General features: G+C 36.4%; 1 protein-coding gene across 4 annotated transcripts in view; it reads left to right on the forward strand.

Moving 5' to 3' along the window:
* LOC122263468 (bridge-like lipid transfer protein family member 3B) overlaps positions 1-17500 on the forward strand; it is a 39938-nt gene that overhangs the window by 11950 nt on the left and 10488 nt on the right. For 2 of the 4 annotated variants that reach the window (XM_086552225.1, XM_086552227.1), the window contains exons 8-16: positions 1569-1689; positions 1878-2028; positions 2711-2903; positions 5609-5641; positions 6857-6949; positions 7444-7610; positions 8066-8312; positions 10096-11573; positions 16142-16276. In XM_086552225.1, coding sequence (XP_086408351.1) covers positions 1569-1689; positions 1878-2028; positions 2711-2903; positions 5609-5641; positions 6857-6949; positions 7444-7610; positions 8066-8312; positions 10096-11573; positions 16142-16276 — 2618 coding nt within the window. The remainder of the gene's footprint in view (positions 1-1568; positions 1690-1877; positions 2029-2710; positions 2904-5608; positions 5642-6856; positions 6950-7443; positions 7611-8065; positions 8313-10095; positions 11574-16141; positions 16277-17500) is intronic. The other 2 variants (XM_086552228.1, XM_086552229.1) reach the window with 1 other exon arrangement.

The following is a 17500-nucleotide window of genomic DNA, read 5'->3' on the forward strand; positions in this document are numbered from 1 at the left end:
AATGTAAACAGTATCCTCATGTAAATAATAATTAACATAGTGTGTCTTAGATACGTGATAAGTCTAATGTCTTTGTAAGTTTCCAGCTTTTTTTCAAAAGAAAGAACCAAGTTGTGCCAAAAGGAGAAAAGAATATCCATATTTGGAACCCAAAGTATATAGGACAACAACAAAACTGCACTCATATAGTTCTGTAGTTTGAGTATTTGATGGTCAGCTTTTCTGAGTTTTTGTTTTTTGTTTTGTTTTGTTTTTTTCATCATCAGCTTAATTACTGATAATCACTTTTAAACTGAGTAGACTGTATTTCTTAAAGGAATATAGGAAGCACTTAGCCAGTTAGGATTTAGGGCTGTCAGTTCAAGATTGAGTTAGGTTGAATTACGAAGACATTATTGCAGTTTTGCAGTTTTTTTGTTTATTATTATCATTATCATTATCATCTAATAGCCACTCTAGTACCACCCATGTAAAGAATATGAATAATACCTATGTAAGGATAATTAACACTATATTTTTATGTCTTTTTCTTCTCTCTCATTCTACAATTATTGCAACGAAAAAGGTATTCAGATTTGAAGAACAAGAAATACGAAAGGGAAGGATTGAGGCTGCTTTTCTATGAAAAACATGCTTGAAGTTTACCAAATGAATGCAGAAGAGGATTTTAGGGCATGTGCATGGGTCCTATCAGTTACTGTTTTATTAAAGGCAATGAAACTTTTGAATCTTGGGAAGTTAGTTGGTTAGAGTTTATTTGAGATCCGTGTGAGAAACCACCATTCTTCTTAGTGTTCTAGCATGCCTTACTGGTTTCTCTGCACTTCCGGTGGTCGGCAGATTAAGGCCTGTGAGGCTTTGTTTGTTTTTATTGAAATTATAAAAATGGACGTTCGAGATATGAACTGGCCCATGTTTTTATTTAGGCATCATGCTGGCATTATCTCTAAGCTGCAGGTTATTATATAGCAATATTGTCAAGAAAAGTGTTTTTTAGTTCTTTTTTTTTATCATGAAGACTGAAATAGGAAAGTTTTAAAATTAATTTTAACCTTTAAAGGGTCTTCTTGACAGATTTTTTCCTGATATCAGTTGTGGCTATTGTTTATTTAGCTCAGTTGTTATGACTATTATTAATGATATTAGTAGTGATAGTTATCATTGCCTTAATCACTGTAACCTTTTACATCCCTGTCAACTTATGATGCATCATAATTGATGAACATGTGCAGTGGAGAATATATTACCTATGATTTTTATCAACTTGACACATAGATATGCAAAATCATTTTCCATTAAGGTCAATTTACTGCTGTTACTCAGTTGTACATTCAATGAACAGAGAGACTTCTAGTTATATATAATCAGGGCTACTCTCACAGCTGACATTGGGTTGGAGCACAGAAGTTGAAACAACATTGGGTTGTACCATGGGAAGTATAATAACAACTATGGATGGCACATAGGAACCAACATCCCATTTTTATCTCAATTTTTGATGTTAGTTATTATCCTATGTCTCCAGTCTCCTGAGCATTTTAAACACAAGCTGCTTAAATGTTTTACAGCGGGAAGGTCAAGTCACCCTGATCTGTCAGCTGGAGCGGCACTACAATTCACCATCAGTCAACTTGAGGTTGACTTCTATCCCTACCATCTTGCAGCAGGCGACAGAGGACACTGGGTCAAGTAAGTGAAGTGTCCATACAAGAGGGCCCATTTATATATATATATATATATATATATATATATATATATATATATATATATATATAAAATTATAATCCATTGAAACAAAGAGAAATTATATGATCCTTTAGCTCATGTCTCTTCATGTATGTGCTGAGGTACAAATCTTGCATTCAAATTTTCTACAGGTACCTAGCAGACTGTGGACCAGCCCAGTGGGCACAGGCATCCCTTGCGCAGTTCAGAACGCGTCTCATAGATACCCTTAACTCTAGTCGGTCATCACACACACCATTGTCCCGAGCCCCTCCCCATGCACGCCATGACACCTCTCAGCAGGTAAGAAAATTTTGCCACTATTGTAAATTGAATTGTAATATAATGCAATCTATAATTTCAGCATTGAGAATTGAGTCTTCTACTATTATATCCAAATAATATTACTCATTGAACTTCCTAACAGAAAAAAAAATTGGGTAATATATGTTATCTATGATTTGCGGCTATCTAGTGGTGTGACTACAATAGGTTTCAACTCCTGTATTGCTTTATACTGATTGCATAGTGATGTCTGCTCTCAGTCAACAGCAGGAAGAGATATGCTTGATTTTCAGTTTGAGTGCTTTGGAGGAAGGGACGTAAAGGGGGATAGAGGTAATACATGTTTAAAAGAGAGAATGCTGGAGGCTCAGAGGAAATAAAAGAGGCAGAAAAAATATTAAAAGTTGTTATAGGGCCATTTCCTGTCTTCATGTGTTACTTGAAAGCACAAAAATTTTCAGTGAACATCAATAATGTATCAATATTTCTAAATAAAGTGGACCAGTTGTTACTATCCAACTGCCTTTAGCTGTTGACATATGAAATTTACGCATGGAGACTAGCACACTCTTGAATAAGTTTAAAGACGTGTTAGATAGAATAATGACCACAGCCACAGTAAGAAAAGATGCAATTTTAAAGTTACATTAACAAAATTTCTAGTGAAATGACCCTTATGGTGACTCTCCCCTCTGCTCAGAGTCCCGGTGGCCGCACGAGTACGACACCAGGAGACACCACTAGCTCTGGACCAGCCAGTCCTCTCAAAGGTGTTGTAGGAACCCAGCTGCGGAAACTCATGTCCTCGTGTTGTGTCCTGAGGATCAACGACTTCTGCGTGTATAGGGTATCCACTTCCAAAAGGAAACAGGCCCCCAAAGAATTCATCTCAGGTATTTGGGCATCTCTCATGCCTCCTTTATCGCTCTTTTGGTTCCGCTTCATGCATCTTGTGGGGACTCTTCATGTACTGAGATTGCTTTGTAAATTTCATAGTAGGAAGTAATGACAAGTAGGTTTGGCTTATATGTTCTTCAAGTATACTACTGTTGGCATGGGTTAGTGTTGTTTGATCCTCAGTAAATTCTCCAGGCAAATACATCATGAAATGGAATTATATGTAGGTACAGCTAAGACCACACCATTTGTTTTAAAAAATCCTAAATCTGTGTGCAACTTTTATATATAGTAGTTACCTTTATTTTAAAGATTTAGAGTCTAGTTTCCATGATAATTTTTTCTTGAAGAAATCTTTTTGTTTGTGTTCACACATAATTGTTCATCCTGTACAAAGCAGATGTTTAGAAATTGCATTGCATTTTTTTTTTTTTCCTTTTTATGTGAAGAGTCATTTATTGTGTATTTGATACTAAAATTAGTGATGGCAAGAGAGGAGGAAGAGAATGAATAGGAAAAAAGTCAACAGGATTTAACAACATAATGACAGATGCTCATTTTTCTTCCTTTACATAGCTTGTCAAAATGGACAAATATTACTCTAATGGGAGAGGAAACCAAGAGGAAAGATAAAGGGAAAGTCTTCCATTAATGACACAACATGTGGAAATTCTTCAATTTTCCAGGATAAGCTTTTGTTGCAATGACTTTTCCCCTTTTTGCCAGTTTTCAAAGTTTTTATCCTGTTATTTTTATTTTTATTTATTTTTTAATGCTCCTCCTTTCCATCTCAGTAAAGTGCATGTTATGTAAAGGAAAAATGAGTTAAAAGGGTCATCTCTGTAGAAACTAATGCAGGTGAGAAGGTCTTCCGTGCAACACACCTGTCACACTTGGCCTTGTAGATATTGGTATTTGCCATGTCAGACTTTTGCAGAGCCTTCCCACAATGCCAATCCATCATAACTTGATTTCATTTGCTAGGGAAGCCAATAACAAGCATCTTATGGCTTGCGACTCGACACTCTTGCTCAGATGAAAGCTTGATGCTAAACCTTGGATATGCTTATGCTAACCACCTTGCTTAGTATGCATATTAAAACCAGGGCATTATATTAACACTTGCTTATTAACACGGGAACTCCTTCATCATTCTCTTTATTTCACCACTTTAGGCTGGTGTTGGGATTCATAAGTTAGAAACTGTATATACATACATACACATGCTCATTAAATGCAGAAACACTAGTGATTTTCATTTTAACCTTAGTATTAAATTAAAAAGGCTATTCCTGCAGGGAGATCCACAGTTCTAATATAAGGAAATAAGTACTAGTAGACAAAATAGATAGACATATTGATTTCTAGAAAATAGGTAACTCTAGAGATAGAAAATACTGATTTATAGTATTACATGGATAATTTTTACATGTAGAGAGTCTGTTTCATTTATTGATTTTTTGTGATTTATAAGTTAGGTTTTACTGAAATGTGAGAAGATGCTCTCAAAAGTTCAAGAAGAATTTATACAAGAGTTCATTAGTTGTTCTCACCTCATGTGTCAGAAATAGTTGTTAATGCATGTGTTTTTTTTTCTCTTTCTTTTACAGTTGATTTATTCACTGTTTTGAATACTCATATATATATTTATTTAACTTCTTCATTCTTTGTATGCAGATACATGCTTATGTGTCTGAAATCATGTTATGTCGTAGGTCACAATTTCCTTGATTACTAGTAATTAAATGAATGATGATTAATTATGTCCAATTTATGCTTTATAATTTATATCCTAGATTGGCCACATTGCATGTGTGTGTGTAATTTAGTGGTCAGAGAAAGAAGTGATGACCCAGGAAGAGGAACCTGACTTGGTAGAAGGCTAGCTGGCTTTCATGTGTATTTTTTCCCCTAGAAGGAACTCTCTCAGAAAAAGAGAGAGAGAGACAGAAAAAAAAGCATATGCAATATATACTTTTTTAATGCAATCACTGCTTTGAAAAGAGACTGTTAAAAAATAATAAGAGCTACTTGATGCAGTCATTGTTTAACCCCTCTGCAGCAGTTCACTTAATGGTATGAACATATTGTGGAGAGTAAGTCTCATAATATTTATGAACATATAGTGGAGGGTAAGTCTCATAATATTCCCCACATTTTGAATAATGATGAAGATGTTCTAGCCACACTCAGTGGATCTCAGTCATTGCGACACCGTTGTCTCGAACATTCCACAGCCATTGATCTTTCATGCTCCTTCCATCACTCACTATGATATGAATACTTGACTATTATGATATTGATGCATTATAATTGTATGTATAACTTATACTTCATATAATTTACATACATGATGTGTATGGCTAGAAATGTTTTTGAGATGCTTTATTTTCCTCAAAATATACCAGCTTTTGAAGTAAGCTATGTAACTTTCTGCTTGCTATGGAGGGGTTAAAGTAATAAAGATCTGAATACGTATTACTTCTATGAACCAATACATGTAATTCAGCCTTAAATTTTAAAGGCTAAGCCAGAGCAATGGGTTCCCCTCCCTGCCCTGAGTCCTCACCTCTGCAGTTAGGTGATAAAATCATTGATAATTCCCAAGCCTCTAAATGTTGTGCGACCCACACCGCTGACGTCTCTTTGTAATGCTGTGTTTATTCTAACTTTACTGTCTCTTACCTCCCAACCCCATAAGCTGGACACACCAAAAAACATCGGAAAAAGACAGGTATTCCCATTTGTTCATCAACTTGCCAAATTACTATTATATATATACATATGAATAGTGTCTCTACCCAGATAGTTTCAATATGAGATCCTACCAAAGTGTTTCCTGTTTGAGATTGCTTATATTTGAGTGTGGTTGAAGTCTAAAAATCATCATGATTTAATCTTTGTTGTACAGGCAAAAAATCTGTTATTGACAGATTGCACATGCTTTCATCAATCTTGATAATCCTTAATGATTTAGAAGTTATTTTTATAAAGTGTCATATGCACATTCAAATATTTTAGAAGCAGTGTCAGACAGTGCACATGTAATTTTGCTTGTTCATGTTTGTCAAAAACTATATCCATCTTTTTTGAAAATTAGACTTAGACACACTTTTAAGGAATGCATAATCTTCCAAAAGTGAGTGAGTGCTTTTGTGTTGTGACTCTTTTAGTTTGTAGACATAGATTGTTTCCCATTGTGTAGCCTCAGTGATTACTCAGATTCAGCACTTGAGAGTGAAGTCATTATCTAAGAGGCCATCCTGTTTCCTGACATGCAAGTCAAGTGTGCGTTTATAACCAGTTACGAGAAGTAAAGGTGGTACATGTTACATGTCATTTTATCTTGTTGGGAATTGCAAATCCCTCTGTATAGCACTTTATCCAGTTTGCCACAGAAGCAAACCATCAGTCTTGGTGTTCCCAGCCATGCATGTCGTCTTTGCTGTGTGTATTGTGCTTCAAACCATTTTTTGTAGCTGTAGAACCTGCAGGTGTGATTACTGTAGGATCGACTTATATTAGACAAATTATGTAGTAAATCAATTTGTTTATTTGTTTGAGAATCAATGTTCTTTTTACTTTCAAAGTTTAGTTACTGCAGTAAAATGTTTTTGCTTTAATACTTGCATTGTTCATATATTTTTGATGAGAAGAATTGTGTTACTTATGTTTATTTGGGTAAATATCATAAGTTTTGATTAAACAATAATGGGAAACGTCATCTAGAGAGAGAGAGAGAGAGAGATAGAGAGTAAAATATAAAAAAATAAGAAAGGAAAGTCTGTATTTGTGTGTGTGTGCGTGCGTGTGTGCGTGCATGTGTGCGTGCGTGCGTGCATTCGTGTGTGTGTGCGTGTGTGTGTGTGTGTGCAGTAGAGTAGCAAGCAGTTGAGTAGTTAATCCCTAAGCTGTGAACCATCTCTTAATTGACACTTTGTGACCCCAGGGGACAAAGATAGATTCAACCTGCCCACCCAGATGGCCAGCCTCCATCTAGAGTTCACATCGTACTACTACCCAGCTGACTCAGAGTTTCCAGGTAAATTGCTCGCTACTTCGATTCATTCTAATCTGCCACCACTTGTATTCAGTGCATGTGTTATTGTTTTTGTTTTTCTCATATATTTGGTCTTATATATATATATATATATATATATATATATATATATATATATATATATATATATAATATATATATATATATATAATATATATATATATATATATATATATATATATATATATATATATATATATATATATATTATATATATATATATATATATATATATGTATATATATATATATATATATATATATATATATGTGTGTGTGTGTGTGTGTGTGTGTGTCCTCTTGTTCAGAGGTATTGTTTTATCCTCTTTCTTTTTCAAGGACATTTTAAGATCATTAAAATTCTTTGATGAGGTTTAGTGATGATGTGCTACAATGCATTAGATTTCACCAAGAGACATCATTCATAGAGCTTCTCCACATCTCATTTTTCCCCATTTCTCTCCCTTTCTCTCTCAGTGCCGCCACCCAAGTTGTACCTGCAGCTCAACCCCATACAGGTTACCTTTGACCCCTTGTCCCTGTTATGGCTCAATGCCTTCACACGGAGCCTCCAGCGCACCATCGTCACTGAGCCACCACCAAGTTCCTACCTCGATGTGCACTTGGAAGCCATCATGCCTCGGGTGAGTGCTCTGATTGCAATTTTCTAACAATTCATACGGGAAGTGTACTGGCTTTTTTTGGAAGTTCATCTAATTGAATCATTGATGCCCCAAGTTCCATCAATAGTTTACCCCTAAAAAACAAATTCACAGGTAGCAGGTTAGTTTACATAAGGTTTACCACAGAAAACAAGGAGTTATCATACAAAAAGAAGTAGAATATAATGATTTACAGTTCTTCTGATTTTCATTTGATTGTCTTAAATAAAAAAAGGAAATATTTTGATTAAATTTTGACATATCTCAGGACAGTCCCTTTAAGATTATATAACTATTGCTTTCTTTTTCTAATTCTCTAAAGAAGTTACTTTTACCTTGTATGAAATGCAGAATCCAAATCTTTCCTCATGTACAAGCATTTCGCAGATGGAGGAACACTCGCCGATTCACAAATTTTTTCTCCTCTCTTCAACCAGGTTATTATTGACGGAGTTGGGGAACAGACCAATCAGCGCGACCGTCCACGTGCCATGCACATCCAGACCTCGAGGCTGATCCTATCTAATGTGCGGCCTGCTGACCCAACCAGCCCGGGCTCGCTGGCTTCCTTGGCAACGAGCTTAGAAGCAGCCCAGCAGGGGGAGCTCTTCTTTGCCTCAGACTTTCCAGCTACCCCAGCAGATTTCCAGCCCATTTGTGACAAGTTTGTCAAGCATGCCATGGGTAAATAATTTCTTACTTCCTCTGGTGTTTGAAGGTCAAGTGTCGTTGTGTTTGTGAGATGATGACTTCCATCTGCTTCATGATCCCTCCTCTTATTCTCCTGATCCTTCCATTTCTTACTCTTTCCCTCATCCAAATGCTGTGTCTCTGGTAGGTGTTGTGTTGTGGGAAGGAGTCTAGGCAGTTCTCAGATGTTTCTGTCCAAGGGATAACTTTGATAGCCAAATAATGCTTAATCATTCTCTCAACTGAAATGAAGAAAAAGAGAAAGGGGAGGGGGAAAGGGAGAGAATGAGTGAGAGAAGGAAGAGAGAAAGGGCAAGAGAGAGGTAAGGAAGGGGAAAGGGAAGTAGAGAGATAAAGAGAGAAAAATGGGTAAGAGAGGTATGGAAGGAGGGAGAAAAATAGCATAAGATATAGATAGATGGAGATATAGAAAGGTAAAAAGAGATATAGGGGAAGGAGAAGCAAGAGATAGAGATAGGGAAATGGAGAGAAATAAGGGAAAGAGAGATAGAGAGAGCTGAAAGAGAGATAGAGAGAGGAGAAAGAAAGACAGAGAGAGAGAGATAGAGGCCGGAGAGACAAAAAAGAGAGGCAAAGTACTTGGAGTAGGAGGGTGAAAGAGAGGCCCTTTCAATTATGTAGTTTTTACCACCTTTATCATTATCTTTTTATCCTTCTCCTTTTCTTGTCTTGCCTTATTAAACCTATTTGTTTGAATTGTAAATCTGCTGTTGTGCTGTTTGTATTCTTAGCAAACCATGTGATTTGAAAGTTTTAAAAAAATCATTTCTGGCTTTGTGTTACCTGTTGCAACCAGCAAGCTTGCAGTGCAGATTAGCTTGGTTTTGAATAGAGAGTTAAGATGTTGTACCTCATGAATGTTCATGCATTTGGAATGCTAATGTCTCGATAGGAAAGTTTCTTGCTCATGTTCATTCTTTATTTTTTCCCTTTCAGAGATGTATGTAAATATGTGTATTCATAGCATGGCAGTGAGATAAAGGTTAATGGGGCATATTTACTTTAACATCATGCTATCTTTTGCTTTGGTGCTGAGAATGTTGGTTTAGCTTCATTCCTTGGTCTAGCCCGATAACAGCTTCCGACTTGAAGTAGGAATATCATGCATCAAAGAAATATATATATTATATATATATATATATATATATATATATATATATATATATATATATATATATATATATACATATATATATATATACATATATATATATATTATATATATATATATAATATATATATATATAAATATATATATATATTATATATAATATATATATTTATATATATATATATATATATATATATTATATATATATATATATATATATATATATTATATAATATTATATATATATATATATATATATATATATATATATATATATATATATATATTATATATATATATATATATATATATATCAGCAAGCAAATTTGTATATAATGATTTTCTCCAAACTGATTATTTTTTGCAGTTCCCTTTTATTTTCAGATAGAATAGTTAGTACAAGCCTCACCTGTACATAGAAGGCTTCAGTATTGTGCTTTCTCCTGATACATGTTTTTGTTGTTTGATAGCCATGAGCATAGCATTAAGATCATGAGAAATGATAAAGGACAATGAAAATTTCATAGATTTTGTCATTTGGATAGCAACATTTTGCTACTGTTTATATGGTAGGTTTTAAAGTCATGACAGGTTACTGAGCACTTTTGTAGAGGCAAATGTTATAGCACTGTTTTACTTCCACAGCTGAAGATAATGTGAGAAGTCTTCCCTCAATTGACGCTTCGTTGTATGATGCTATATCAAGCATGAAACGCGATTCACTCTGGACTCAAGCGAGGGACGTCCTCTTTGTGTATTGTGATCCCATGTGGGTAGAGTTTCTCAATGTGCCTGCTGCTCGAAATAGACCCGTTCCATTTGTGGATGCATTTCCGGTGTCACTCTGGATCTATGTCAAGCCCAAGCCTAAGCCAGCCAGTGATCAGAATGTGTCTAGTGTCAAGCCTTGCGAAGATCAGGACGTTAGACCACATAGAGACTTGCTAAGAAATTTTTACTGTCAGGAGCAAGGCAAGGAGGCGCATGACAGCGACGGACATAAGCAAGTGCCATTTCAGAGGGATGGAGAGGAGATGCAGGGAAAGAGGAGTCGGCAGGAGGCTGCCATACACATACTTGCTCACACGCCAAGTCTAGTCAGTGCCCAACTCAACCACTACCAGTACCTGTTTCTCATGCGGCAGTTAGATGTGGTCACAGAACTCACGACCTACCTTACCTCTGATACCATCCATATCCTGACTCATCCCGACATGGCCGGAGTGGCCCTTTCTGCAGACAACCTCGGGGACACACTGGCCGTCTCGGCCATGGTGCCTCAGCTGGACGTCTCGCTGGTGATGCCCCCCCCACACCCAAACAAAGACTCAGTGGCCGGAGACATGGAGAGCTTCCTCCCCGATTCCTCTTCCACAGCCGACCTTCACGATCTAGGCTCTCCTAGCTGCGAGGTACGGAACTCGGCATCAGAGCATAGTATAGTCCAAAGGGCCAGTGAAGCCGATGCTTGTTCCATATCTAGTGATATCACTAAATCATACAGTGTCGATCAGTTAGCCTCACCGCAGCCATCGCCGGCCACTACTTCCGTCACAAAGCAGCCTCCCGCCACCGCCAATGGTAGCATAAGTCAGCCACCGGTCAGTCAGCACTCTCCTGCCGCCACAGGTAAGCAATCGTCGCCGTCGTCATCCACTCTTAGACAGGGAGCTACTAGAACCCTCTCAAGTAGCTTGACCAACCTTCCCCGTAGTGTAACCGCCAGCCATACTATGGACTCCGACCCTTCCAGCATCAACGGCCCTGTCATGCAGCTAAGTCTCCATGACAACCTTAATGCAGGCTTTAGTACAATGCGAAAGGGAATAACTAGTGGCTTTACCAATCTTATGTCCACCATTGAGTCGGCAGTGAAAACCAGCCCCGAAGACATGAGTGACACCCTTTCAGTTCGTAGCGACCTGAGTTCCGACAGCGACAACTTCATCATGGTTAACATGGAATCAGAGCGCACTGACAGTGGACTGGGGGGAATGGACGCCGCATTCCGGGTGGAAAACAAGCCGCCTCCGTCTTCCATTGAGCTCGCATCTGAAGTCTTTGAAGAGGCCACTCCCAGTGAAGTATCTGATGTCACCAGCTCCTTCAGAAGAAAAGATACAGTAAGTAAAATATATGCTATAAAGCATAACACTGTAAGACACTTGAGCAAACTGAATCTCATCCACTCTTTTTTGTTTTTTACACATTTAGTATTGGCTTTTTGTATTTCTTTGATGAGCATTTTGATTTAACCCTTAAAGAGTGCAGGATGTTCAGTGTGAAAATTATAAAAGACATGGAAATAGGGATATCAAATTCTTCTATGTTCCCTTAACTTAATCCACAAGTCAAAATATTCCACTGAGAAATAAGTGAGCTCAAAGGAGTAGGTACTAATAGTAACTTTTCTTGTGTTTCAAGTATCACTTTCAATGTACTATGGCATATAATTTCTGTAATTAACTCACTCACACTGAGCCCACACTTAACCCGTTCCCGACGGGACCATTTTGGCTTAAAAAGACCGAAGTTCCGGGACTCTCGAACGCATAAGCCTAACGCGTCAGAATGCTCGGCCGCACTAACCGCGAGCCAGCGCTGTGCGCTGGCTCCTCCCGCGCGCCAGGCTGGACAAAATAACACGTCCCCGTAGTGTAGCCCAAAAACCACTATACGTGTTATTTAGTCATCCGTCGTTAACGGGTTAAAGAGATGGTATGTCAATCACTTCCATCCCACAGAGGTTGACCAAGGAAGAGTTCTATATACTCTTACAAACAGCTTTCATGTTGTCTCCCTTTGCTCTTCCTCAAAAGACACATTTCCTTTTGTAAGTTTAAAAGTAAACGAATATAAAAGAAAGATCGAATACAAATTTTGTACATTTGCTCATTAAGGGTTGAATAGGAAAATAAGTAAGATATACAAAGGTGAGATTGTGATTGAGAAGCAGGTTTCCATATGCTTAGTTCATCACATACGTGACAGCTGATGCTTACAAATTGCTAAATTATTCAAGGCACATTTCTGTGGTCATTAAGTTTGTGGAACAGATAAGAGCTAAAATCTGTTCTCTTCCTCATGAATGCCTCATCTTATCACAGACAGAATACAAAATTAAGTGTGTTATGATAATAGTACTTGTAAGTTTTACCCAAATGTGTTATACAGTGATTCCCTTAGAATCTTTTTCAGACCCAGTGGTCAGCCATTTACATGGTACAGGTTACAGTTACACAAATGTTTAGAAATTTAGGTATAAAAATGGCTCCATTGAAGATGCTAGTATATAATCACAGTTAATACAAACACAGCTAACATTACATTTGCACAGTATGTGGGCAACAGGGACCTGTAATGTAAGACAGCAGGGGTGCTATTGGCAACCCTTGTTGGTCCATTGGCTACTGAGCCTATTTAATTATAAGGGAAACACTGATGGTTTTTCTTGTTATACCAAAGAACCCTCAGACATGAATAAGTTTCATAAGTGGTATGTAGGGAGAAATATAGTAAGTTTTAAAACAATATCCAAATTACCATAAGAAATGTATTGAATGTCAGTTGTGTGATGCATAGAGTATAGTGTTTAAGAAACTCATTTATTGATACTGTTATCATCTGTATCACATTAAGAATATAGATTCCCTTGTGCTTTAAAGCCTTCTTCTCAAACTCACTGTACCTTTTGCTCCCATGCTACTTATGATCTCATAAGACTACTGGATTTAATAAGGCAACTTTCAGCTCTCTACACACAGTAATGAAATCTTTGCTTCTCCTCTTTTGCGTGAGTACAACATTTACTTATTCTGTTAAGTATTAATTGAAATCAAGTACAAACTCAGGGATTCTTTGGGGGTCTTTTGTACCATAGACCAATTGCATAGTGATATAGAGAAGGAAAAAATAACATGAAAAATTTACCCAAGATCACTCAAAAATCTCACTATTTAGGAGAAGTTCAAGATCAATGGTGAATGACCTTGCCCACATAAGGGTGAGGTCTTTACTTTATAGATAATAAAATGGAGCCTGTGTATCAAGTCTAACAGGTTAGCAACACTTGCAACACATAGGGGAGTAAAGAATTTATCACTACAAATATTTAAGTCGTGTCTGTCAGGTTTAGTAGTGGTTGGTGAACAGTTGAATTGTATACATACTAGGATGAGGTAAAAGTTTATGCATTTATGAAAAGTCAGTGTCATCTAGCCTAAAGATATGTTGAGCTTAACCACAGAGGAGTGTAAGGATAGGAGAAAGTAAAACTAATAGTACTCACATCAGCTTTGGTTATATTTTGTGTTCCCTATAGCTTATGGAATGCCACATAGAGGAACATTTTGAAGAAAATGAAAGAATAGTTAGCCAGGAGTCCCAGATCATTTTCTTCTGTTCTTTAGTTTTTAGTCAGTTTCTTGTTGTAGGAATCTTACTCAGAGTGTGGAAGGAGAGGGTCTGTATCCACCTTCCCCTCAATATTTAACTGTTACAGAATGGAAATGAGGCTGAATAAATGTCTTGTATAGGTTCTAGTGTAAAGAATGTTTCTTGTTCAGAATCTTAGTATATATTTTAGGATTTTTAAAACTCCCATTTCTTTATTGAATGAAATTGACTTCCTTATTAATCAAGTGATATAGGAATATTAAAAGAAAATAGTTTTAGGTACCCTTTTTCATTTATTATAAACCCAAATGAGACACAACATCTCATAAGAGGTAAGCATTACTATATCATTGTTATTATTGGTATTTTTGTACATTGTATTTTGAAGGTTATTTCTGAGTACAGGTTGTACCCAGATACCTCCTTGTATGTCAGAGAAGTTAGATTTAAACTTTGGACCAAAACAAATGCAATGATATTAGTTTCATTAGTGCTTATGATCATGTTCAGGTTGTATGACATTAATTGCAGATTGCCGTACTTAGAAGGAAATATGAATTTTAAACCACAAAAAAGTGTTTGTTAAGAAATATGGAGTATCTTGACTTGGTAAGATATAAGCTAATAACAGTATATCCTGAAAAAAACACTGTGTTACTTACCAATACAGACTGGTAGCATCTGATGATGCATTATTTTAATGCTATGTGTGAATGAACTGTAATAAACTAGGTTTATTATCAAGCTCTCATCACCTACGTTGCAACTATCCAGCTCTCAGTTGATGCCACTTTTGTCTTCTGGCTTTAGATGTAAGTACACCTGTCCTTCAGCATTATCCTTCAGTCTCTTGCACAGTTCAGTTCCCGTGTTGTCTGTACATTAGGGAGGGACCGTTGACACTGATAAGTACAGGTTAGGAATGAGTTTTGTGTTTTGGAAGAACCAGTAAGAATTCTCCCTTTCTGATGGGTTCTTTTATGCACAGCCTGTCCCCAGGGCCCTGGCATGTATTGGATTATGATGATGCCAGAGCGGCTTATACTTAAGCATATGATGGAATGAGATGGAGCCATGAGGAAGGGACAGATTTCTTTGTTTTTTTTATGGATGTCATATTTGAAAATGTGAAGTGAAAACAGCTATGGAAAGGTTTGTACATACATGCTTCATCCCCACTTATGTTTGTTATTCGGTGCAGATGAACTAAAAATTCTTTAACAGATGGCAACCCCAGTTTTGAGTTCTATAAAGTTAGCAGTTCCTGTTTGTTTAAAAGCCCACATAGCTTTGAACACAACTTGAAGCTGGTTTGGTCTTAGCTCCAACTAAAGATACAGAGGGCTGATCACCAGCTACAAATAAAACTGAAACAAAGATTATCCAGATTTGAATATCACAAACCATCAACTGGACATACACTTTCTTTAAGCCTGACTCAAAGCATGCTCCCTTCTCAGGGAAACAAAACCTTGATGTTGACTGTCTCTCTTTATACTTACTTTGTTCTACAGCTGATATAGCATTATACATTTACCATATGATAATCATGATATTTCTCATAACACATACCAGTGTGTATTTAGTGTGCACACTCACATAAACATATATATGCAAGCTTGCTCACATACTTGCTCATGATCATAGACACACACACTCACCATTAGATGCACATTTACATAGATATAGACATAGATACACATAGACATACACATGTAAACACAGCAAAGTTCATTGACCTGGCCTCAGCCATTTGTTGGCAGATTATTCCATGTTTAGATTATATTTGGTATCTTTGATTGTAGGATTGTGATTTACTAAATGGTCTTTCTAGACAATGCATATTCTTTGTGCTATCTTTAGACAATCAGAAGAATGTAAATGAATTAGTATTTAAAAGTACACACCAAACAATAGAGATGAAAGCACTTTTTTTAATTGCTTCCTCTTTCTCAAGGTGAAGATACAAAGGCAGTGAACACATTTTTACTGACAACTCAACTTATGGCTGACAACATTATAAATGTGTTATGGAAATGTTTAATAGTTTATAAGATACCATAGAGTCCCTTGAAAAGGCCTGTCTGGGGCAAAGTCAAAACTTCCATATTGGTTAACAGTGTGTGTGTGTGAGAGAGAGAGAGAGAGAGAGAGAGAGAGAGAGAGAGAGAGAGAGAGAGAGAGAGAGAGACTAAATAGTCTCCTTTACTCAATACTTTCTTGCTTTTATTCTTTATCATACCTCTCCATAAGGCACAATTCTCATAATGTAAATCCTCTCCCGATTGTCCAACAGATATCGGTAGTGACGTTCAAACTGAGTCGGTTGCAAATTGTCCAAGAATCCCGGGGTTATGAATCTGCCATCAAGGTCCAGTGCAGCCACTTGGTGTGTGAGGAATGCAACACTATGGCTTACGACGAATTCCAGGTTGGTGTTACATCTGCCATCTTTTTGTTATTTTATATGGTGTCCGAACTTTTTATCATTGTCCTTTTTTTCTTTTCTTTTTTTTCTTCTATGCTCCCTTCCTTTCTTTCTCTTTTTGTTTTGTGCATGATTCTTTGGAAAGATTCAGTAATTTTGTGTGTGTTTTTTTTTTCTTTGTGTGTGTATGCGCGTAAGTAAACTAAACACAATTTATAGCTCAATATAAACGCAGATATTATTGGGATTTTTCTTTTCTTATATTCTATTTGTCATTTTCTTATCTCTCATTTTTTTTACCCTTTCTTCTAATGAGAATTACGTAGTTGTCATGATTATCAAGTTATTTACTTTGTTCATTCAAAGTAAGCTCCTATATATTGATGTACCAGAAACTAAAGAATTTAGCATACAGATATGGCAAGTGCAAGATTGGTTAAAAAGAAGATATTCCTCCAATTCATATTTTGCAAAATTTGGACATTGCAGTTATCTGCAAACTTAGTGAAGCCTTACTTAGATCTAAAATATTAAATACAGTTGATTGCGGGTTATGATATTTAGGGTAGCAGACAATAAAGCCTTTTTATTTTGATAGAATTGTTGCGTTCAGTTAACCCTTCTAGGATTGGGTTAAGGGACATGTAATATTTAAAGTTGATATTCAGTATAGAATATTATTGTCATTTGACTCTGGATAAGGTAGATACCAGTATCAAATAAGTTTATATTATGTGTGAGTTAACTATTGCATAGATATGGTACTTTTTATGAGGGATACTATAATCAAATTACTTAATTATGACATTTGATTTTTCTTCCTATTTTACCTTTGATGTTTTTGAGAAGTAATCCACTCAGTTCTCACTTCAGTGCATGGAGTTCATTGTTCAATATGGCATGAGAGATATATATATTTTTACTAATTTTATATAGTGCTTTGTTTATTCATTTCTCTCCACCTCTGGTCAAAATGTACTGTAGCCATAACATATGCTCTCTCTCCTTCAACACTTAACAGGGACACCTAACACAGTAATTACTGATATGTAATATATTCCCTTTGCGAATATTGATAAAGAGAATGAGAATTATCCTAGGAAATGCCCTGACTAACAGCCATCCAACTAAACATTATTAAGCTTTCCTGTTACCACTACTACTACTACTCTCCACTTTTGTTGTAGATAATTTATGTAGATAATTATGATATCTCTCCTCATTATT

Source organism: Penaeus japonicus, unplaced genomic scaffold (assembly GCF_977035675.1).
Source record: "Penaeus japonicus unplaced genomic scaffold, GWHDUDI00000001_assembly GWHDUDI00000026, whole genome shotgun sequence".
Classification (NCBI taxonomy): domain Eukaryota; kingdom Metazoa; phylum Arthropoda; class Malacostraca; order Decapoda; family Penaeidae; genus Penaeus; species Penaeus japonicus.